The sequence below is a fragment of the Sceloporus occidentalis genome, unplaced genomic scaffold (assembly GCF_023333645.1).
Source record: "Sceloporus occidentalis isolate IW3139 unplaced genomic scaffold, rSceOcc1.0.p SCAF_3, whole genome shotgun sequence".
Lineage (NCBI taxonomy): Eukaryota > Metazoa > Chordata > Lepidosauria > Squamata > Phrynosomatidae > Sceloporus > Sceloporus occidentalis.
In genome coordinates, this window is record NW_028316983.1 from 6,934,913 (window position 1) to 6,959,997 (window position 25,085).

Below are 25,085 nucleotides of genomic sequence, written 5' to 3' on the forward strand. Positions count from 1 at the left end.
CTTGGAAAAATTACTTTGGCAGAGGGTGCAGTTCCCCAAACAACCTAGATGCTTCTGGAATTGTAGTTCAAGAAGGAAATCTTCCAAGCTTTACCACTTACCCATTTCTTAGTCTGAGCACTCAGTAATTCATCACTGTCTTATCCTTGAAATCTTCCCCTCTTTTTGAAGTGTGATTGTGACCCCCAGGTTTTTATTTCTAGTTATGTGAAAACCTCTGAGAAACTTGGAGAGTGGAATGAGAAAGTGACGCAATCGGACCTGTGAGTGCCTCTCCCATCTCCCAAGCACTGCCTCACTCTACTTCTCTCTGTATTCCACCTTGTCTTGCACACCTCCTTTTTTGGTCACAGAGGAAGCTGGCTGTGTGCTTGGGATGCAAAGGGCCACACTCAGACCTCTTGCTTGTTAACGTTAAATCTTGTTCTTTGCTCATCGACTCTTCTTGGCCGTCTCCAGGATTAAACACCTTGCTGGCATCTTTGATACACTCTTGTGCAGAGAAAGGAAAATTCCAATCAGTTACCAAAACCTGTTGGTGGATGATGAGAGTACAGCTAGGAAGTACTCTTTTGTTACATTTGGACCATCAAGCAAAATTGAATGGTTTGTCTTAACTTGCACTACTGCATACCCTCCCAATATTTTACAGATAAAAACTGGCATACATGCCACCTAGAGATATCAGAGTGTGGTCAAGATGAAAAAAAGTTATTAGTAAGGAGAAACAAAAGTAGCAGTTTGCTTTTGCTTGAGATTCACCCCCTTGCTGAGTTAATTGAGCACAGACCAAAAAGATGGGATGACAGAGGGACTGCATCTGTCCAGTTGGAACAGTTGGATGGTATGCCAGCCATATGCATGACAGATTCTACGGAGGACCACACTGTTTAAAATCTAATACTTGAGAGGATACTACAGGGAAGGAGAAGTAATTGTATGAATGGCTGGTGGTAAGCATATGTCCTTTCACAGACTTTGGCTTCAGTTGTGGGCTGGAACAATATGTTCCACAGCCAGCTAAATTGTCAAGACCCTGTTACTTCTTTGTTTGCGTGGTATATTGGTTGATTGTGGTGTGTGTGTGTTTATATGTTGCGATCAGGTGACAGAGTTAACAAAGGAGGATACAAATGTTTACAAAGTGTGACATGGATATAATTATATAGTATCAAATTAATAAACCTAGAACACAGAATATAAACATAATCCCCGATCGCTAGCTAAAATGATTGACATTTATGCAAATCTGTATGAAAGTAAATTATTAGGCCTAAATCTAGCCAATTTGTTCCTATTAGAGAAGACCTGTTGAATCACTGCAGCTTTAGTGTTGATTTTAGACATTGTAATTGGTTCAGTAGGTCTGCTTTAGATGAGTCTAACATTGGATTTACACCATGAACTATAAATTCTGAATCTTGATAGCATTGCATAGCATGCTTAGAGTTAAAAAATGCTTTAAAAGCAACACCACCCTACTTCCAACCTCATGGTCAATATCCAGTTATAAAGACCAGACATCTTCTATCTTCTCTGGAAAACAGATTTATTCCATGGGCAAACTTTGCCATATGACACTCTGAAATCCAACCTAGATATTGTTCTCTTAGTATGTTATTGTATGCCTTCAAGTCATTTCTGACTTATGGCAACTCTAAGTTGAACCTATCATGGGGATTTTCTAGAACAGAATGTGTGTGACTTGCCCAAGGTCACTGAGTGTGTTTCCATGGCTGAGCAGGGATTCAAACTCTGGTTTCCAGAGTCATAGTCCAGCACTGCTAGACCACAATGGTTGTGCATATTATACACAGTCCTAAATACCCTACAGGCATCAGATCTCACATGATGTTGGAAGTAAATCAGCATCAGCTTTAGTTAGTACTTGGATGGGAGGCCACCACCCAATATCAGAAGAAGGAACTGGCAAAACCACCTCTGAGTATTCCTTGCCTAAGAAGACTGTATGAAATTCATGGAGTCACCATAAATTGACAGGCAACTTGAGGGCACATGCACACACCATATTATACATTGTTCAGTATTTAATAATAGGTGCAAAGCCTTCCACCTGTTAGTGACATGCAGAGGTACACACAATATGGTATTGGGCGGAGATGTTTTGCTGCAGAGAACTATTGAGGAAGGATGTTTAATCCTTGTCTTGTCCTCTACTTTTCTGTTGCAAATGCTTACCAGAAACCTGGCCTGATGAGAAGGTTTTATGTACCCCCACCCATCGCCACTGCAAACCTCTCCAGTATTGCTTTACAAAGGAAGAGTGGCAACTGGAGTTCTATTTTGTGAAATGGCTGCTGAGAATGTAGCTCCTGTCTTGTGCTGGTCGGGGAATGGTGCCTGGAACCTGTTCTAATATATGGTAGTGACATTTCAAAGTAGGCCTTCAAGCCAGTAGAGAAGTAGGGAGTCTGTGCACCTTTCCTCAAAGCACCATTCAGTTTGGTGACGTGTGTTGCTCAGCATGTATGCCTAGATTTGTTAGTCTTATAAGCATATTCTACCTTTTTTTCCAGGTAAAAGTGGAAAACTGTAGCTCCTGCTGTGTCATAGTTACCACTCTGAGTTTTCACCTGTGCAGAACAAACCTGCTGCAGTTCTGCTGGGTTATGTGAGTGGGAGGATGTATGGAGAAACAAATGTGTGTGTGTGGGCATGGTTGACTGTACATATACGTGTGTGTGAGAGAGAGAGAGAGAGAGAATGACACACACAATGACTGGGTGTCTAACTATCTAAAATGTGCTTTAGACTTGTATTTAACCACTTGCCAGTTCATCATGGGAGTTGCATACAGGAGAGGGAAGAATCTAGCAGAGGAGGGATGCAATGTTCTCTGCCTCATTTGTTAACCTTTGTTGGATTGTTGTGATAACTGTGAGAGCAGAAGAACCCCCCTCTCCAAATTCAGCATACAGACTAAGATATCTGTTTCTGTCCCCAACATCAGCCCACTATTTTTTCTTCACAAGCCTACTCCCTCCAGCACCAGGAAGGTTTATTAGAGGAAGGGTGTCTTCATCTCCCTGTGATCGCTTAGCCCTTCTTATGAATAAAAATCAGGCTAGTAGCTTCCATTGGTTAATTTACAGGGCTGATATACTCAGTTTAAGACCATCTGTGTGTTCTTTTCAAGCTATTCCTGCCCAAATAGTTTGATCTTTTTCTTTATGGATGGTTGTGTGTGATGTTTGTGAGAGTTCGCTGGAGCCTTATGTTAGCCATAGCATGACTTTATCCGTTGCTCAGATAAAAATGTTCACTCTGTTTCCTGAGATGCTGCAGAAAAAGCATTGCAACTGGTGTTCTTAGGAGCTTTTGGATACCCCTAGAGACTGGTTTTGGTTGTATTGTCTAATTACAATAAGAATGACTATGTCTTGAGTGTTGTTTTTTTTAATCTTGTTTCTCACACTTGAAAAAGAGGTGACTATACTTGGAAATTAAAGAGAAATGAGGAATGTCCCATTTATAACCATGTACTAGGCTTTTCCATGTGCCTTTGCCAGTTCAACTTGTGAACAGGTTGGGTGTCACCTTGACGTAACTCTGACTGGAGACAGAAAATATAAAAATGCAAAGTTGCTGATTGGAGCAGGGTTTGTTTCAGCCTTACTTTTATCTGGAATGGTGTGGGAGAACTATGCCCTGAAAGGGAGCCTGTAGCTAGATATATACATAAATAAGATATTTCTCCCGTTTCTAACCTCCATTGTATTTGTAGATATGTTTCGGCCAGCAGCACACTGGAGGACTGGAATGAGAAATTAACCCAATCAGAAGCGTGAGTGTCTTAACCTTTAGCAATAATTCCCATTCCCTTTATACAGTAGCATACCACCTAACAGTTCCTTTCCCTGCACTGCCTATCTGCTTCATTCCTCTTCTGCAAATGCTGCTTGTTTTGCTAACAAATCAAGAATGGTGGGGGGAGGATGATTCTAGATGCAAGTAACGGGGATGATGAACCTTTTCTCTGGAACGTTTAGGAACCAAAGAGTAATAACTTCCCAGTGTTGTTTGGAAATTATCAGCATCATTTGTTCTTGAACTATCTTGCCTGTAGGCCTGGAATAAAGCTAGTTAGTCAGCATATCTATTATGTGTGGGCTGCAGTTCTGTGGGAGCACACTAGGAACATGATGCAGCAGTGAGTGCAGAATTTGGCTTCTTGAAAATCTGCTTCCCATTTATAACAAATGCAAGTTTCTAGTTCATATTACTGTGAGCTTTTAGCGGTCAGAGCTTTGAAAACATCCGCTTTGGGGAGAGACAGTTGCCAGAATCCCCCGGTCAATGTGGCCAATACTCTAAAAGAGGTCCATTGCAACTTGTAGTCTGAAAAAGAACTTTCAGAGCTGAGCTCTGCTGAAATTGCAGAAGACAGGTGGTAGATGATGAGGGCTTTAGTCTCCATATCCTAACAAATAGAAAGAGCTTCTATCTATGTTGCTGTTTTTTTTTAAAAAAATTGTGGTTTTGATGTTTTACTCTTTTAGCATGTGCTTTTGGTTATCCTTTCAAGCTTTTATTACATTTAGCTGGAGTTTATTGTATTCTATTTTGGCCTAAATCCAGCTGTGATTTCCATTTAATCAATAGAATGTAACGGTTAACTTATAAATTGTCATTGATTCAGTGGATCTACTCTAACTGGGACTAACAATCTTTCTATTTCTGTGCTTTGCTGCGAAAGTTTTGGCTAAAACGACTAAACAAAATTTTAATAAATAAATGATTTTTTTCTTTTAAAAAATGATAAATAAGAATCAAGGAGAACCACATGAAGAAGAATAATTCTTGTGAATTGCTTTATATTGAAAAATCAAGGATTTCATAGAAAGTTGATTTCTCTTTGTGCAGAACATATTATTGTGTGGAGCTGTAAAGTGTTCTTTTTTACACAGTAACCTCTCCCTTCCTGTTAACTGAATTCAAGTGGACTTTGAGTTATGGTGACTCTATGAATGAGAGACCTCCAAGTCACCCTGTCATCTACAACCCTGCTCAGGAATTGCAGAGTCAGGGCCCTGTCTTCCCTGAATCTATCCATCTTGAATACAGACTTCCTCTTTTCCTACTTTCCTCCACCTTACCAGGCATTACCATCTTTTCTAGCGAGTTGTGTCTTCTCATGATGAGGCCAAAGTACATCAACCTCTGTTTAGTCATCTTGGCTTCTAGGGAGATTTCAGGACTGATTTGCTCTAGGACCATTTATTTGTCTTTCTAGCAGGCACAGTATCTATAGAACTCTTCTCCCACCCTACTTTTCAGATGAGTATATTTTCTTCCTGTCAACTTCTATCAATGTCCAGCTTTCACAACCAGAGTAGCTTCTCTCCCTGTAGATTGAAGGAGCTCTATTGGTATGCCATATGTTCCTGGCAGTTTCTTTCTTTCCAGTGCTCCGAGTGCAACTTCCACCTTACTTTCTAAAATTGTAGGTTGCTTTTTAAATACGATCTTCACAAGAAGAAAAGAGAAAAAAGGTTAATTTAAAATTGGCAGCAGCTCTTGTACCAACTCACAGCTTCACATGTGCAGCAGTGATTTTACTCTAACCACCTCTGCTTCATCCGCTTCTCCTTCCCAATGTTCTTTTCACTCCACCAAACCAAATTGTCTGGGTTTTTGCTTCATGTGGTCAGCGTCTTTTGGGAGCTTCTGAATGGATATTCAGTTGAGCCACTGTAGACAATTAGAAGGAGAAACTCCTGAATAGAAAAATGGTTTAACTGTGGTTGTGCTAATCATGTACAACTATGCAGGCACCCTTACTATCAGATATGCTTAGAATATCTGTATCTGTTATCTCTTATAAATAAATAAATAAATGAGAAGCACTTCTCATTTATTTATAAGAGATAACAGATATAGGTATTATCTGTTCATATTTCTTGAGGATCTAAGTGTGGTGTGAGGATGGTACAACCCTCCAGATGTTCTTGGGTTGCAATTCCTGACTGCTGACTAGGGCTGTTGCAAGTTGTAGTCCAGTAAAATTTGGACAGGCACATGATACCCACCACTGATCTGTGCTTCTGCTTGGTTGCCTTCAGCACAAATTCCTTAATTGTGTGTTCTTACCAGTGTGGAGTAAGTCAGGCAGGTGTAATTTAGAGATGTTAAGCTGAATGATAGAGGACCTCTTAAGTTAACTTAACTTTGACAAACAGCTTTACTGACCTTTGGAATTAATAGTCCTTGATCCTAGAGGTATGGATAATGGGTGTATTTAGGGAGCAAGACTCCTGCTGCAACTGGACTGCAGACAGAGGCTTAAATCCTTTTGGTAGTCCTAACCATTGAGTTACACAATTTAAATAAGTGTTGACTTGCCATTCAACAGTTGTATAGTGAGCCTGCTGTATTGACAGGTTAGCCATCCATGGGGTGGAGCTCCCATGGATCACCCAGCCCCCTATTAGCCAATGGAGGCACACACCTTGCTGATGCAGGTATGTGCATGTTGCCACTCATTGACTAATATGGGCTTCAGTTTTCTTTGTTTTTACCATCAATGTGAGCCTCCAGAACCAAGACCATGGATGGGAAAGGCCCACTATATGGAACTGCTCTAATTGGAACTGCCATTAGAATTCACTCATGGTATTTTATTATTCTTATTCCTCCTAGTATTTTGCTGTTCTGACTCCACAGTGCAGTCTCCAGGTCTCGCTCTTGTGGTTAGGAAAGATTTTGCAGATATAGCTACAGTTTTATTCAGTAAACACAGTCTCACTTACTTCTGACTGATCACATAAGCAAATAGTTCACTCATCAGAGCCACAGCTGCCTTACAGGCTTCTGGATACTCCTAGTTAATAAACAATATACTTTGGTCAGGTTTCATTTGAGTTTGTCCTGGAGAAGCAGGAAGTTCTATAATCCTTAGTCAGTTTCCTCAACAGGGGGACAGGAAGTCTGATTCCATGGATTCAAGTCTGATTCCCAGCCTGATTTTTAAAAACACCCCTAGTCAGGCTGCCCTGTTTTTCCATGTCAGATTTACACTAAGTGCATTCAGTGAAACATCGCCTCAAGGGCTGAAGGTGTGTGCGATTATCAAGGCAATTACCTCATGTGTGTGTTTGTGTGTGTGTGTATGTATATGTGATATATATATATATATATATATATATATATATATATATATCTCCATTAAACAGCTGCAGCCTCTGCGGGGAGAGAGGAAGACAGGATGAGATTGAAGGTTGTGCACTTCCTTTTTTGCTTTCTCTAGGAAGCTTCTGCTGAATAAGCACCACTTTCTTGTGGCAGCACAAGCAATTTTATGAGCCTTCTGGCAGAGTAGGAAGCAAGAACTAACTCCTGGTGTGTGACAGAAACAGATTTTGTGCAGTTCTTAGAAGCTTCCATCATTTCCAGGTTATGAAGAAATGTGTGCATGTGCTGTTGAGACAGAGGAAGGTATTAACAATTGTTTTGTATGCCTGCAAGTTAACTCTGACTGATGGAAACTGAAGGCGCTCAGTAGGTTTTCACAGCTTAATGGTAATTCGAATCCAGGTTTACAGCAGTCCTAGTCCAACACTTAAACCACTTCACTGCCCCAGTTCTGTGGGATGTATGTTTACCTTTCAATAACACATCTTGGTGGAAGCATCCACAGACAGAATATTACTGGATGACCGCTTCAAGATCAAGGGCAACTTCTGAGGGACAAATGGAGGCAGCATTGCTAAGCTGTTTGTTATAGGATGTTCATTGTGATATGCGGAGTACAGTTTGAATTTCATAGGGCTTTCTTAGACAAGGAATACTGAGAGCACAGTTTAGGTAAGGATAAATTAGTTGGCTATGCCTGTATGAAATCTAGCCACAAACAGTTCCTAGCTATTCCTTGTAATATTCTACCAATTATGATAGGACAGGGAAGTCTTGAACACACTAATAGGAATTACATACTCAGCTCCTGAGAATGTATAATGTGTTTACCTGCATACACACTTAATATTGTGGTCAAAACTTTTTATTTAGAAAATGAGAAAAAAGGTGCTACATTACAGTACTGAGCAATATATGAAGTTTTTCCAGTGTTCAGTAGAATTTTTTCATATTCATAACCAGCTTCCTCACTACTCCTGATCTAAAAGCTTAGAGCTTTATGAACAGATACAGATGGTGCTGAGAAATCTATGAGACTAGCTAGGAGAGTTTATTCTTTAGAGGTCACCTTTTGAACTGTTAAAGGAAGTGTCATTGCAGTTGTCTTTCAAGGTAGTCTCAGTCTCTCTCTCTCATATATGTGTGTATACTGGTTGAATCTCCCTTTTCCTGAATTCTGAAATCCAAAATATTCCAAAATCGTCTACATGAGATAGTGACACCTTTGCTTTCTGATGATTCATTGTACAAATTTATGTAAAATACTGTGTCTAAAATTACATTTAGGCTATGTGTGTAAGGTATATATGAATCATAAATAAATGTCCTGTTTTGACTTAGGTCTCATCCATCTCATTATGTATATGCAAATATTCCAAAAACTGAAAAAATCCAAAACACTTCTGGTCCCAAGCATTTTGAATAAAGGAGACTCACCCTATATTTCAGTGGTTCCCAACCTGTGGGACGGGACCCCTTTGGGGGTCAAATGACCCTTTCATGGGGGTCGCCTAAGACCATTCGAAAACACCTATTTAATTACAGTTATGAAGTAGCAACAAAAATAATTTCATGGGTTTGGGTCACCACAACATGAGGAACTGTATTAAAGGATCGCGGCATTAGGAAGGTTGGGAACCACTGCTATATATGCATATATGTATACATATATGCACACTAAAAGAAGGTTTCTTAATATGAGCATTCAGCTTCAGCCTGAAATGTTCGAGCTGAGTGTCAACAAAGGTTACTGCCTTGGTGAGAAAAGGAGACATACATTTTAGAGCCCAGTGTGGTAGGTTGGGGATGGTGTCCCTAACTAGTACAGCCAATGCTGAGGAATGCTGGAGGTTGCAGGTTTAAAACTGTCTCCACCATGCTTACTTGCAAAATAAGGAGTAAACATGGATGTGAAGCATCCATAGTTTTTTGTGAGTTTTTCAGGCTATGTGGCCATGTTCTAGAAGAGTTTATTCCTGATGTTTTGCCAGCATCTGTGGCTGGCATCTTCAGAGAATGCTGTCCTGGAAGGGAGTGTGTGTGTGTGTGTTTGCGCGTGTGCGTGCACGCACACACACACACACACTGTGTGACCCTGGGTAGGGAGGAGTGATTCCCATGTTAATCTGTGTATTGTTCTTCTGTTGATGGAAGGGCCTCAGAATGGGAGGATATGCAAAAGAAGTTTAGTGTCTGCTAATTGGTGATCATTGACTGCTGGAAAAGCCTCTGATCCTGAGTGGTTTCTCATTTGCATTTGCTGTGCTGATTTTGCTATTTTGCAGGACTGGTAGTCAAACTTTGTTTACTTTCAGGGTTTCTTCTTTCCTGTTGAAGTTGTCCAAGTGTTTGTGCATTCTGACCTGACAGTTGTTGGCATGGTCCAGAATTTCCATGTTTTCAAATAGACTTTTGTGCCCAGGATGGTTTATAATGTGTTCTGCTACTGCTGATTTTTCTGGCTGACACTGTCTGCAGTGTCTCTTATGTTCCTTGATTCATGTTTGGACATGTATCTGTGAGAGAGTGTCTGTCTCGTATGTGTGTGTGTGTGTGAGAGAGAGAGAGAGAGAGAGAGAGGAGGGAGGGAGGGAGGGAGGGAGAGGGCCAGACAGAAATTTTCAATAGCAAGTATGGTATAGAGGTGAAGAGAAATGAACCTCCTGATACTGTGCTTGAGTTGTGAGCTTGACTGGGTGGAAAAAATATCCAGAGCAGCTGACTAAAGGGAGATGAGCTGGCAAGCATGGAAGTAGATTTATTATCTTGCAACTTATTTTTTCAGGACTCCGGATGTGTTTTCCACCAACTTTATTAGGAATGCACAAACAACTCCTATCCTACATCTCTGTATATCTGTTCAGATATATGCTCTGTTGAGTTGAGTAGTGTTTATTGCTATATAAGTGTATGAGATTGTGGCCTTAGTATCAAGAGATGTTGATGAGCACATGAATATGAGATTCTAAGACACTTCACTGTACCAGTATTTTGAATGGGTTCCTTACTTGCAGTCATGTTTTGGGAACTTAAATATCTCCTGCGTCATCTTAAATACAGGATTTCAGAACAAAAGAATAGAGTACACCAACTATTCTGCCAGAATGGTGATTTTAAAAAATCCCATAAATAGGTAATTTATCTGTTATAAGAATTGCTACTGTTCTTGTTTTAAAGCAACATCAATTAATGGTAACTGATGGGAAACAGTTTCCTTATATGGCAAAAGCCATGCTGATTCTTTTTGGTTTAATGTATCAATATTAACCATACTTTCTAAACTCCTGGTGGTGTCCTTGCACTCTTTTAGCCCTGAAAGTTCCTTGTCTTTTTCTTCTTCCTCCTGTCTTTTTCTGATAGACAGGACCAGCTTTTTATATGGTGTAAAGGAAAAGTGTAGAGATGTAAGAAGAGGAAAGTCCCAAAGGAAATTTAAAAGACTTGAAGTGATAAGCTCTCCTGGTCCCCTGACTACAATGAGTAAAAGCATATAAACAAAAGTGATGAGCAAGGCTTTGCAGCATGATTGCATTAGGAACCAGCTTGAGCTTATTTGAACTAACTTATTCACTCTGAGGTGCCTTGGTTTACTTCAAGGGTGTTGATAAGTGCATCTCATGAAGTTTGCCAGCATCCTCTAAAGAGCTCCTTGTGCCTCTTTTGCTGCAGAGACCTCTGCAAGTTGGGCAACTGTCCTGAAGTCTGCAAAATGAATTATTGGTAGAGAAATAGAGAAGCAGACATAATAATCAAGGGATGCTTGCTTACAGAGATGCCTTGGTCAAAAACACTCCTCCCTTCTTTCTCTCGACACTGTTTTCCAAGCACCAACTGTGTTCTCCCTTGCTGCTTGAGTCCTTTTCTTCCTAATTACTGCCTTCAGCTATTACAGCCCTTGTTTTCCTTGTCTAGTTACAAGAAGACACAAGAAACACTGTCTCAGGCAGGCCAGAAGACTTCAGCTGCCCTTTCCAATGTCGGTTCTGTGATCAGCCGGAAACTTGGAGATATGAGGTAAGATGCCTAGCAATCTTCTTCTCTTTCCCTTCTCTCTAAACAGAAATGATTCCCTTAACAATAAGAGCAAGCAACCCTGGTTGTAACATCCTAATTATAGGACTAACAAGCAGTTCAGCCGATCATTTTTTTTCCTGGGGTGCAGAGCATCAGGCCCCAGGGCTAAATCCAGCCATACTAGGGTCCCAATTCAGCCATGAGTGGTGGCTCTGTCACCTTTCTCTTGACATCATACTTTAGTAGTTTTGCAGTTTTTGTACATGTTTACTCTCATTCTAAAAAATTGAAATGGCTCTCCTAAGGCTCAATTACCAGCAGTAAGAGCTTCAAGCTCAAAATTCTGGTACAGTGGTACCCCGGGATACGAATGCGCCGCCTTACGAAATTTCCGGGTTACGAAAGAAATTCACTTAATTAATTGTTTCCGGGTTACGAAGGTTATTCCGGGTTGCGAAAGAAATTTTGGTGCTTTTCGGCGCGATTTCACACGGAATCGTGGCTTTCGCTATTAAAGCCTATGGGCTTTTTCGGCTAGCGAAAGTTTCCGGGTTACGAAAGCGGCGGCGGAACGAATTACTTTCGTAACCCGGGGTACCACTGTATCTTTGGTTCCACGTTTTTGCTCAAATTACTACTGGAATGTAGCCGCTGAGAATTTCTCTTAATGGAATGTGGCTGTTGAGTTGAAAACTGCCCTGTCATAGCAGCACAAATCTTTTTTTACTTTTTCATGACTCCCAGACTGGCTTTTTACACAGAGGTGCCCTCCTTAAACAGACACCCTCTGTGCTACTTTTAGGCAACTAAGGCACTTTTCTGTCAGGGTCTATGACGTCTCTGAACATTTTTTATTCAGAACGGGGACGGCAGCTTGCTACCTTGTCCTGAAATGACTGAAAAACTGCTTTTTGTCACTGTTACTTTGTCTGTGTTTGTGCAGGTAAAGAGGGTGGAGTGGCCATTCAGCCTCATTGTCGACAAATACAATTGATTGCTTTGTCTCTGCTCTTTTAACAAAAGCCAAGAAAAATAGTTTGGTTTTTTTAATCCTGTTTGCATGCATCTAAATGTATCCAGCATGACTGGAAACAAAAATGGATTACAGTGGCTCAGAATATAATTCTGTAGCTTCACAATGGTTATCTTTTGGCATATAAATTTCCCAGCATTTGGTACATAGCCATTTTTTAAAAATGGATTCCATCATTTCTTCACTGTCCAGCGGCATAAAAAAAGAGTCAGATGTCCTAAGAGTCTTAATGAGTTCAGTGAGAATCAGGCTACAAACATAAGAACTTCCTGCTACAGTAATGTGTCCAGGAGTTCACATAGTTCACGTTCTTGTACTCTGACTTCTTTAGTACCTTGTATAATCAACTGCAATTGGATTATGGATGCAACTGCTGGTGTGGAAACACAAGCAGCCATCATCTTGACTACGCAAAGATCTACAGTGCTGGGCCAAAAGCAGGCTAGAATCTTAGTGCGAATGATCGCTTTGAAGAAAAAAAGCATTCTTGTTATTTAGGATGACAGCTTAATTATAATACTGCTGTTGGCTTGCAAAGATATAAAGCTGCTGCTTGATCTGGGTCAAATGGAGGACGAAAGGAAGGTGACCAGATCAAGGTAACTGATGGAAGGTATTTCACATTTATCCATAAAGCTGAGTAAATTATTCCTTTCCCTGCTGTTGGGAATAGTCGCTAGGCTATATGGTGGTCTGCATTGCATAACTTTGTGCATATTTAGCTACATAGTAGAGGTGCCACAGAACTTTCCAAGCGAATTTCAAAAATGTATATCGTCACTGGCAAGAGTGTTGTGCATTGGCACTACCTAGCTAATGTCCCAATGTGCTTTGGGCTTTGCTGATGCACATTGGTACTCTCTACTTGGTGTCTCAATGCTCGTTGGTATCAGTGGGCAATGGCCACTTTGCTGACCGGCCTCTCCTGCTGGAAGTAACATCACAGCAACCCCTGGCTGAATGCAAACATTGTGAAATTGCTGAATTGTTGCCTGCAGATGTAAGTCTGTTTAGGTAGATGTAAATCCCATACTGAATTATGGCCAGTGTTTCTAACCATGACCAGTTTTTTCAATAAAGCTTAGTTATGCATTAAACAATTTAATGTGTACAAACATACTTATTTGAAGTAGATTTTGACCCTTAATTGATCACATTCCTAATTCTTCTAGGACCTCTCCTTTCCCACTCTGGCTGGGAATATCTGTGTGGTAAGCGTGTGACAAACTCTGATCACATAATAGCAGGCTGAAGCTTACTTACACCTCTCACAAACTGTTATTTTCATTTTCTTTGAGTGAGCAAATGGTGTCCTTATTCTTTCCAAAAGGAACATGTTTAAATCTATCAGAAAGTCAGTCCTTCTTCTTTATTACATTATCTTTTCCTTGAAACTGATGTAGCTTGTATACAAAAAAAGGATCTTGTTTCCATTTTATAGACAGTAGTTTAAATTCAGTTTGGTATGGTTGATACCCTGACATGGATACTAACAAGTTGCAGGGTATAATGCACGTAGCAGAGGCAAAAACAGCTAATTTGATAGTTTATTCTCAGAGGGAACTCACTTTTAATTAGCATTCCAATAAAGGAATGCCTTTTAAGATAACAGCTAACAGTATGAGAGAACCAGAAAGGAACAGAGGATGTCTAGCTCTCCTGCCACCAAATGCAGATCTGACTGCTTTTCCTCTCCCCAGGTATTAATGTTCATTAAATCTCAGCAACCAGTATGTTGGTGTTTAAGTTCCCTTGTCCCTCTAAGCCACAGCCAATGAATTACGGATTTTTGTAGCAGCTAGATACTTTCCATATTGTCTTATTCTGCTCTTCATAACAACTTTTCATCTAATCTGTTTCCAGGACAAATTCCGTTGCTATGCTTGACTTATGTGATCAGAGATGAATTTTTGTGGTGAAGCTCTTTCCTTTGAGTGGACAGGCAATAATGACTTCTCTTTTCAGCCTCATTCTTGTTAACCTTGTTGAGATTCTGTTATCTCCACACTGTGTTCTCCTAGGAAGCAAAATGTATTCTAATGTTGCTAATGTTGTGTGTTTGAAGTGTGATCCCAAAAGGGGCTTTTCAACTGTTTGAAAAAGGGGGGAATGTATTAAAGATTATGTGAATTTGGAGGGACAAGTAGGACATCTGATCTTGGTTAACTAAAACAGCAGTCATCTCCTTCAGTCACCTACTGATAAGCTAATAACCTCACTGCACTGTATAGATCTTTTGTGTAGAACATCACTTATTTAAATTTGTTGTGGTCACTTCTAGAAGAAGTTAGGCCAGAGCCATTGATTTAATTTGGTCCAAAGTGAGACTAACTTCCTCAAGATGTGAGACATAATAACTAACTGATTGTGATAAAGGCCCAATAAAAACTGGCCTGACCTATTTTGGTTTTTTTATGTGAGTTTTTTTTATCCCTGAAGATTGGGTCAGTTGTTCAGTCAGATGCACACAATCACTGAGGAAAAGAAGAAAATGCCTGCCATAATCTTTCTAGGGTTAACTTCTGTGCATTGTGTTTATTGGATCCAAGTCCTTATATGATACAGGTTTTTATTGGATATGAAGTTTCATACAGGTTGCCATACAGGATTCCTTTGGGAGCTATGTGCAGGTATCTCCCATCTCTAACACATTGGCTTTTCAACCTTGTCTTTCTGGTTGGAATAGCAAGAAGCAAATGCAAGCGTACAGGCCTTGTAAGGAATCAAGGACTGAAAGAAGGAAAGCTCTGAAGATATTGCCTTCCTGTCTTGTTAGTCAAAGGGTTTGAGTGATGAAGAACAGATACCAGCTCTGTGTTTTATTAAGACACCCTAAAATTGCTTGATGATCTACCTTTTCGAAGATTTCCAAACTTATTTGTTAACTCATCTCACTAAAAATTCCAGTTCTAGCCTCAGGAGATGTGGACTCTGCATTCTACAGATTTTTTTACAGCTTCTGGCAGTGTTTCCCTATAGAGTATAGAGATCTAGCTGAAAACATCAAGCTTCTTCCAAATCCTTCATTGTGCATTGAGTCCTCACTGTTACCTCTGTTTTCTGCCCAAAGGCCTTTCAGTACTTAATTTCATACCTTGAGATTTGTAGGTCAGGTAAAATAGTCCTGCAGGCTACATAGTAAATACCATAGGATTAAGATAACCTGTTCAACCTGTCAGTAGTGTTTCTGGCTGGCTGGAAAATAGGAAATCACAATACATGCTATTCTAGTGGTTGGTTCCTACAAGGGTTTTCCATGTACCTGCAGAGAAAGAAAGGTTGCCTTTGTTTGATTTTTGCAGTATGAATGTTTGCATGGTAAATGCCCGGGGCCAGGAGCATAACCTCTCCTGATATTGTTGAACAAACATTGCCCCCTAATTTTCCTCTAGGCAGGCTGTGTAGCTTGCCAGTCTGAAATGTGCATCTAACTGGCTCTCTCTTTCATTGCTTTTGCTTTCTGCTGCCATTGGATTCTTCCAGGGCCCATCCCTTCTCACATTCCTTTAGGTAAGACTGCAAAGAAGTAACATTATCTGTTGGGAATCTTAATTTTACAAGATGGGCCAGAATCCTGTTAATGTAGTATGTTGGCATAAGTACAGGTTGAGTCTCTCTTATCCAGAATTCCAAAATCCAAATATTCCAAAAAACCAAAACTTTTTTCATGGGTGGCTGAGATAGCAACACCTTTGCTTTCTGATGGTTCAGTGTACATAAACTGTATTTCATGCACAAAATTACTAAAACTATTGTATAAAACTACCTTTGGGCTATGTGTATTGGGTATATATGAAACATAAATTAATTTTGCATTTAGACTTAAGTTCCATCTCCAAGATATCTCTGAAATAAAATAAAACACTTCTAGTCTCTAACGTTTTGGATAAGAGAAACTCAACCTGTAGAGGTGGTAGGACAAAAAGGCCATGGGCACAGCCTTAATTCTGGGAAGCCTTCATGGTTGTGGAGGAAGTAAGGCCTTGTAGAAACAGGCTGCTTGGAGCTTGCCATTGTTGCATAACCTTGGAAAGTTGACCCGCATAATGCACCAACTGCATTCTGATCATTATGTGGATAGATGCATGAGCTCTCCAGCAGTGTGATCCTGACTCTTGACTGAGTCAGGAGATGAAATCAAATAATCATAGAGTTTCAGGAGACCACAAGGACCATCCAATGCAACCCCCTGCCATTCAGGAAGACACAAAGTACTCTCAACAAATGGTCGTCCAGCCTCTGTTTAAGAATCTCCAAACAAGGAGACTGATCTCCAGCCCTTGAATGCTGGCTCAGCTTACATGTGGACCCTGCTTGCACCTTTCCAAGGGACTCCAATCCTCAGAGGCTTCTTGCTCTGCTAAAACAGAGGAGCTTTATTTGACTGTCTCAGGCTGCATAGTCTCCTGTGCATCTCTTGCTCCCAAATACCAAGCAGTTCAGGGGTAGAAGATTGGCCTCTGGGGTGTGCTATGTTAAATGTAAGAACTTATCTGAAGCATTTGGCAGCTGTAAGTACAAGAGTTTAATCTCATTCCTGTGGATGTTTTCCCTGTGTATGGTTCAAACCAATCAAGAGAGAATAGTTAGGCCCAAAAGAACCACTAACCAGTGGTGGGGGTAAGGTGATGTTGGGCTGCATCTCCCAGTGGCACCTGGGAGTCCAGCATCAGAGGGCCACATGATTCCTGCCCCTGCACTAGATAGTACTGGTTTAAATGAACTGCTAGCCTGACCCAAAAGGCAGAGACCTGTTCACTTTTAAAACTACACCAGAAGCAGTAACAGCTGCAAAGTGTTCCCTGCATGCATCATTAGAGACTCCACTTGGCTCCTGCTCTGCTTTTCTCTAACAGGGTGGTGATTTTAGTTGGGGATTTCAACACATGCTGCAATAAGGCTGTTCAGATGCCACACTGATTCTGTTCTGCTTTGCAGCATTGACATGATTGTGTTGCCCTGTCTTTTTCTTTTTATAACTGTAACTCCAGGCCTTGATTGTGGGCCAGGCACATCTATTCCAAGTCTCTTGGGACAAACACAGTATTAAAAGGCTTTTCTCTAAATTAAATGATGCACTGTGGGAGGATTGGCTCCCAATAAAGACAGAAGGTGGCTCCTTGCAGTAGAATTGCAGTCTCTTCTGTAGTGTATATTGTCTCATTGCAGCTTCCTTGATTGCAATGGGATGCTGGACTCAGAGAGTTTAGTTAAAATAGTGTCTGTTACATCAAAGTCCTACACACCAGAGCAGTCATATCCTTGTTAAAGGTGCTGTTCATATTGTAAACTCCTTAAAACAGTGACTGGTGTAGCTTATGTTCCCTGGTGAACTACTGTACAGTATATATCTTTGCAGATATACTGGGTGCTGTATGTGGAAGCTCATGGCCTTGGCTAATCATTTTCTCATCCTAGTTTTTAACAGCCCAAAGCAAAGAACGACATTTTGTGTCTACTTTTCTTATCAGTAGGCAAGAAGCTATTTGTGTAGCATAGTAACATTCTTTTGCTTTTAATACATTTTCTGTAGTTATCTGTGAGGAAGAATCATCTAGGATGGATTGTTCATAGCACGACTATGGAAATCTTGTTTACATGGTATATGTAGCTTGTTTTAGTGTGGGAGTGCAAAGGATTAAATAGGTGGAAGCTTCATGCTGTGAGGTCACTCTTGCAGTGAAGATGCCTTTCAAATCTCTTTGCAATTGGTGTATAAACTGTGAATGGGGATACTAGAGATGATCAGGTCTTAAGGTTTTCAGGGTTTTAATTGCTTCTAATGTTTCCTGCTTTCCCCTTAATGCTTCCGAGTAGCAGCTACTCCATTCGCCACTCGATAAGTATGCCAGCTATGAGGTAATGTAGTTCTCTTTTACAAGACCTCTGTTTGCTATGGGTGCTTTGGTATTTTCTAAAAGAGGAGTGGGTTGGATGGGGTGGGAAGGTGCAGCATTATCCTTCAGGGTTTTGGATGAAGTAACGATTACTAGTAAGACTTAGAACTTATATTTATATCTCTACAAGGTTCTTTGAGCAAACTGTAGCAATGAAATACAGTTAGAATTCAAGCAAAGCAATATATTTATGTATTAAAAGATTTGTATCCCAGCTTTCTGATTCAAAATTGGTACTCACACTGTTTTTGTAAGCAAAGCAATTTACAACAGTTAAACATCTCAAACTTTTTAAAAGAAGTAATAATATCTACCAAAACTAGGAAAAGCTTGCCAGACTAAAAGAAGTTTTCAGTAATGGGTGAGAAACAGTGGGGGAGGGATATCACCACACTTTACTGTGTTGTAAAATAGGCACACTTATGGAGATGGCCCCTTCAAATCAGACACAGATATGGGTCTTTCCTTCTACCACAGGCAAGGTAAACTGAAATGGCCTCTGACTGGATAGCCAGCACACACCTATTTCTTCAGCTCCTTGATGGCTAGACCAGGACCCTTTATTCTAAACAGTTACAGTGTCATGGTTTTACTCTAATTGCCATGGCTACATCCTGTGGAATCTGGGGGTTTGTAGTTTATTCCACCCCGCACACTCAGGCCCTCTGGGACAAATTTACTAAGAAGACCAGACTTGCTGTGGTTACCCAGAGGACCTTCTCATCGGCCGCTCCTAAACTTTGGAATGACCTGCCAGAGGAGATCCGTCACATAACATCTCTTGAGGCCTTTAAAAAAGCCATCAAGACGGATCTCTTCCGGCAGCCATTTCCAGACTAATACATGGGCCCTCTCAACTGTCCCACAACTATGCCTTCTTTGACTCTCCCTTAAACCACCTAATTGCAATGGAGATTAAACTTTACTGTAATTTTTATTGCGATTTTAATAACTGATTTTTATGGTGTTGTATTTTAAAATGTGGCTTAGGGATTGTGTTATCATTTTACTATGTTTTATTTTGATTGTTACCCGGCCCAATCCTCTGGGGAGAGGCGGGCTATAAATATTATTATTATTATTATTATTATTATTATTATTATTATTATTGAGGGGTATTTTGAAATTATTGTCCAGAGGGCTGGAGTGTCTTACTAAACTACAAGCCGAATTGTTTGATGGGATGCAGTCATAGCAGACCATAGTGCTATTTGTGTAGCATGAAAGGGCTCCATTACTATTACAGCATTGGTCTCTGGAGTGATGCCAGTCCACAGGCTACAGCAAGTTTCCACAAAAAAGAAAAACATTTGTTATTAGAGGGCACAAATATACTATTTTTTGGCACATTGGGAGGGAAACCCTGCTGGTTTACTCTATCATCAGAAAGAGTAAGAATCACTGAATTATTTTATTTAATTTTATTTTAGTCTTACCTTTCTTCCAATATGGAACTCAATGAAGTTAACAGTTTGAATCAAAACAATAGAAAGTTAGCCTGAGGGCAGGGAACCGTCCAATTAAAAAGATTGTATGTACAGCGCTGTGTAAATTTACAGCGCTTAATAAATAAAGGTTAATAAATTTACAGCGCTTAATAAATAAAGGTTAATAATAATAATAATACAAAAGGTTTTTTTTAAAAAAGAATAGTAAAAACCCATTTTTAAAAAAATGAACATTTTTAAAGCTAGTTAAAGTGGCTTGGTCTCACATCAAAATGGCGGCGCCCGTGTATACAGTGCACCGCCATTTAGACGCCCCCATCACGTGCTATGGGTGAGGCCAGTATAGATCATAGAATCATAGAGTTGGAAGAGACCACAAGGGCCATCCAGTCCAACCCCCTGCCATGCAGGAAATCCAAATCAAAGCATCCCTGACAGATGGCCATCCAGCCTCTGCTTAAAGACCTTCAAGGAAGGAGACTCCACTCTAGTCCACTACACTGCCTCCTTGGCCAACCCCTAGCACGTGACGGAGGCAGCAGAAAGGCCCATCTAGATCGGGCCCATATCTGCCTTTATGAACCCAGTAGAGCTCTAGGATCATCCGGAGAGGCCCTTCTCTCTGTCCCACTACCGTCTCACACTCATTGATGACCTTTTTGGTGGCTGCTCCCAGGCTCTGGAACTCCTTCCCCAGAGAGGTCAGGATAGCCCCATCCCTGCTATTCTTTCAGCAGCTGGTAAAAGCATTGTACCATCAGGGTTTTTCAATGCTTGGCTTTTAAATGCTGTGTAATTCAAGTTGTAAGGTTTCCATAGAGTTTTGAATACATTTTAATTTTTAATGTGTAATGTTTTTGACATGTTAAAATTGTTTTAATTGTTTCTTAAATTTTGTATTAACGTTTTAATGCTTTTGTATTGTCTTTAACTTGTACGATCAGGAGAAAGGCATGGGACAACAACAACAGCAATAATAAAAAATAATGGCAGTTAAAATATAATAGTGGTGTCCAGGAAAATGTTCCAGTTAAGACAAATTACAGACATCCATTTCTTAAACTGTCTAACAAGCATTGCCATTCTGATATTGCAACTAGATTACTTGCTTTCATTAGAAGGAAAGATTCCTTTTATTGTGCTATCTTTTGTAATACAAAAGAACAGTATTTGGCTGGTCACTGGATATTAAAAGAGTTATCTTAAGCCAGCCTTTCTCAAATAGTGGGACGGGCCCCCCAGGGGGGGCGTGAGGCTCTGTTATGCAGAGGTGTACTCATAACAATTTTATAGACAAATGATACTATTTGCAGTCGCGCGGGGGGCGCGAAATGTTTTCTTCTTCCTAGGGGGGGGCATGGCAGAAAATAATTGAGAAGCACTGTCTTAAGCGAAGGATGGGTGTGCTTTTCATGTTTCACAGGATCATTTTAATATTTTCTCATTCTTGTTGAGGTTGCATTTTGGAGAAATTGTGTGCTACTTTTGGACTTACCCCTTAAACTTGAAGATCTTGACTAGTTACAGTTCTGATATTTCTCTCCATCACAGTTTTTTTAAACTAGTTACAGTTCTGATATTTCTCTCCATCACAATTGTGCATTTCGTTATTTATGTGAGGTTTGGAGCTGCCAAGCATTTGCTGTAGCCTTGACTACTTCTGAGTTTTTCAGAAGCCATGAATGTTCTTGAGTGATTTCCAGATCCTCTCAATACAAGCAAATGACTAGCATAAATGCTAAATACAAGTATCTGATACACTGCCAAAATTGACTCTTACATTTATATATTTTCTTCCCCTTAAGAAACTCTGCAACCTTCAAGTCTTTTGAAGACCGAGTTGGAACCATAAAGGTAACTATCCTTCCTGTAACTTGATCCAAAGCTACCATGCATGGAAGGAATATGTTTCTCAGCTGTTCCCAATCAAGTCTTCGTTTACCGGGCCTCATCTGGCTCTTAGTCCTTGGTCACACTCCAGTACAATGGCACCCTGGGAGCTCACTTCTCTACAGATTGTGCTGTGCCCTGGGATTTGCACTCAGGCAAGTGAAAAGGTTGGAGTCAAGGTTTCAGAGGCTGATACGGAACAACCAAGCAGAGAGCTGTCCATATTTCCAGTAAGCCTGTTTGTCCAGTTGCAGTTAAGACTGGTCTTCCTAGATTTGTTGACAAGGTTACATGTAAAGAACTGGGTTCATCACCTGGCCAATGTCTGATAAGGGGAGGTTTTTGCTTCACTGCAGATGGGTGTGAAGCAACTTTGGACTTTTCCTTAGCTGTTCTACCTATCAAACCACTACACATGCAGATGACCAGCCACAATTTCTGCATTAATTTGTTTGTTCCCTTTAAACGTATTAGTTATTTGGAACTGCGTCCCTAAGCATGCCTGACTTCAATACTGCTTGATGTTCTAATGTGGGCTGAGCAGAAAGATTTCCCCTCTAACCTGTTTGCCTCCCTCTGCTTTCTTCTCCTTAATACAGTCTAAAGTGGTGGGTGGAAGAGACAACGGTGCTGATGAGCTCCACTCCCCATCGGCATCTGGCGACAAGCCCTCCCAGGACAACGCACCTTTCTAAGTCTACAGCGCAGTGTGCTTGACTGCCTGAGCCCCTTCGTTTGCTCTTCCCAACATGCAAGAAAAAAAGAAAAAGAAAAAAGTGGGGGACCTAGGTCCCACTCTGAAGAGAGAGATCCATACATCATACGTAGACATTATTTTGCTGCTGGATTCTTCAGGTCCAATAAAGTGAACACACCGGTTTTTGTACACATATATATTTTACACTAAAGGTTTCTAGATGGAACACCTTGCTGTCCTTCCTGTCTGGAAGAACATCAGCAATAGGGGTTCTGTAAAGGTGACCCAAACTTGCCCTTTTGGCACCAAAGGCTTGCACTTGCCTCCTCTTACCCAACCCACCCATACCCCTCTATGTGCAGGCAAAATTTTTATTTCTTTATGCAATATGGAAATAGTAATTCCAAGATATGCTAGCTATACAGGGAAGCTTGAGCTCTGATTGGTGCTCCATCTCCTTTTCTGAATAACTAGTTAGCTTTCATCTGTTTTATGACTCCTGCTGCTTCCTTTGCAATTGTGAGCAGCCCTGGAAAGCTTTGGAAATATCTGGTGTCCATTAAGATATAGAAGCGGGGGGATTTTAAAATACACATTTTCTTCTTCCTTTGTCGGAACCCAGAAAGGGACCTCTATTTAGCAACTGCTTAGCTTGATACACAGATTCTCTAGCTTTAATAAATCTCAGAATCTTTATTTTTTTGGAATGCAGTGGAGTTCACAACATACCGGCTTTTAGCATCGCTATTTAGGGGCGGTCTGCCTTCAGGATGCGGAAGCTGAAAACACGAGCCTTACATCACCACCTGCTTTACTTGTTTATAACCTTTTTATATTCCAGGAAAAAAATAGTGTGAAGAAATTTTTGGGCAGTGGTGAAGAGAGGGAGGGAGGGAAAGGGTTGAAGCACTGGAGTCTTGCATCCTACCATAGTTAACCGCATACGGATGTGCCGAGTCTTGTGTTCATTTCAGTGGTGCGTGACTGTACACACACCCGCTTGTGCTCCTGCATACACACACACTCTCTCTCTCTCCTCTGAGTGTGTAGAACTTGCTTCTCTCCCTCTTAGATTGAGGCCTCCATTCTTTACACAGTTGTGGAAGCAGATGCCCATTTAATATTCTTCAGGAAGGACAACAGCTATCGGGGTACAAGATCTCCATCCTTAAGGATCCCTTCACATCCTTCCACTTGGATAGGGTTTCTTTTTCTTGCAGGTTGCTCCTTGAAACATTTTGTACACTTTTAAGACAGAGATGAGATCCTTGTCTTAAGCTTTACGCTCATAGCCTTTGCAATCCAGTCTTGGTCACTGGTATCTGGCCATGTTTGGCCTCCCTTTTTTTTCTCCACTGGATGCCGGCTGTGCTTAGAAGCAGGGGATGTTTTCAAACAGCTGGGAACCAACCATGGCCCCTAAACTTCTTAATCCTAAGGCAAAGGTGCCTCTCAAGTTATCCAAACCTTTCGGTGCCTTAGAGGCTCAGCGGGAGTTTAGCACTGCCCCCAAGTACATATCAGTAAAGCTGTTTGTTTCAGAGCATTGACACCTGTAGAAAGCAGCGAGCTCTAATTTGTCCCTCTCTCCTCCTTGGCCCTTTGAGAAGCAAGCTTTAACACCAAAACGCTGATTGTAGAGTTCTCCCCATTGTCCTGTGTCTTTAGTGGATGGCTCCCATGCTGTGCAAACCTGACACTGGAGATGTGGAAAATCTGCAGTGTGTGACATCTCTGTGTTGGAGTTGTGCGGGCAAAGTAGCTGCCAGTGTTGAAAGTGGGGCAGAATTAGCCCCAAGGGACAAGGAGCTCTGGGAGCAGACTGAACTGTTTCTCCTGTACAGGTGACTATTTGGGGAAAACTTTGTCAATAAAATAATCCTTTTGGAAAAGCAGAGTGCCTGTCCTCATGTCTGGCCTACTACTGTTTGCAAATCTGCCAGGAGTGCGTGCTCTGTTTGCCCTTGTCGTTCATTGACCTTTTCACATGTTACAAAAGGAGTTCAACCACTACTAACTGGGTGACATGGTAGGCTGCTTCTGAGGGGATTACTCTTCATTTCGGGTGGCTGCATAGGGCAAATTATATGTACCGACAGTGCAAAGCGGATGGGATGGTGGGAGGCTTTTGTCTACTGTTGATGGAAAGAACAAGGGTGGATGGTGAGATCAGAGGGTTGGCAGATTAATGGAAATGAGGTAGAGAAGAAGGTCAGTTGGCAGTGATCGTGGAAATGAGGACACATTGGGTGGCTCTGGGGGAGAGGAGAGTATGGAAAGACTATCCTGTGCAGCAGTGACAAGTGGAGGGGATGTGGGAGCAAAAGCAGGCTTTTCAGGTACATCTTTTTAAAGATGGGATGAGAATCCTGTGGCTCTCCAGCAGATGTTTGATGTTTGGCTCTTTTCTTCGCTTATGCTAGGAGTGGGCAACTGAAAAGCTAAGGGACTACATTATCTTTGGAGTGCTGTACCCCTACCAAATGTGCATGCATGCGTGCTGTACAATCAAGTCATTACCGACTTATGGTGACCCTAAGCTGAATCTATCATAGGTTTTTCTTGGCAAGTGTCTTCAGAGGTGGCTTGCTGTTCCCATCCTCTGAAGCTGAGAGTGTGTGACTTTGCCCAAGGGCACCCAGTGGTTTTCCACAGGCTGTCATGCACATATCCTGAAAAAATAGCAGTAAGGTAATAATGAGAGGCCTACATCTCTCCCAAAAGCATACACATAGGATATCCACAGCATGCATAGCCAGTACATGGAACTCACTGCCACACGACGTTTTCAGTGCAAGTAGCAGAAATGACCATTTAAAAAAGGGACTGCATATCCATGCCTACCTCTAATACAGCAGTAGCCATGGATAGCAGTCCTACCAAGTCCCTTGCATGAAAACCTTGCATGTGGAGGCATACACGGACATTCTTGTGCCATTTTAGGCCTAGGAGAG

At 41.1% G+C, this 25,085-nt stretch overlaps 1 protein-coding gene across 9 annotated transcripts in view; it reads left to right on the plus strand.

Moving 5' to 3' along the window:
* TPD52L2 (TPD52 like 2) overlaps positions 1-24,026 on the plus strand; it is a 32,698-nt gene extending 8,672 nt beyond the window's left edge. For 2 of the 9 annotated variants that reach the window (XM_089513553.1, XM_089513555.1), the window contains exons 4-9: positions 3,746-3,805; positions 11,065-11,166; positions 15,683-15,709; positions 18,017-18,058; positions 21,350-21,398; positions 22,034-24,026. In XM_089513553.1, the coding sequence (XP_089369679.1) occupies positions 3,746-3,805; positions 11,065-11,166; positions 15,683-15,709; positions 18,017-18,058; positions 21,350-21,398; positions 22,034-22,129 (376 nt within the window). In that variant the 3' untranslated portion in view covers positions 22,130-24,026. Of the gene's footprint in view, positions 1-203; positions 264-3,745; positions 3,806-11,064; positions 11,167-15,682; positions 15,710-18,016; positions 18,059-21,349; positions 21,399-22,033 lie in introns of all 9 variants that reach the window. The other 7 variants (XM_089513560.1, XM_089513554.1, XM_089513556.1 and 4 more) reach the window with 7 other exon arrangements.
* The last annotated feature ends 1,059 nt before the right edge of the window (positions 24,027-25,085 follow it).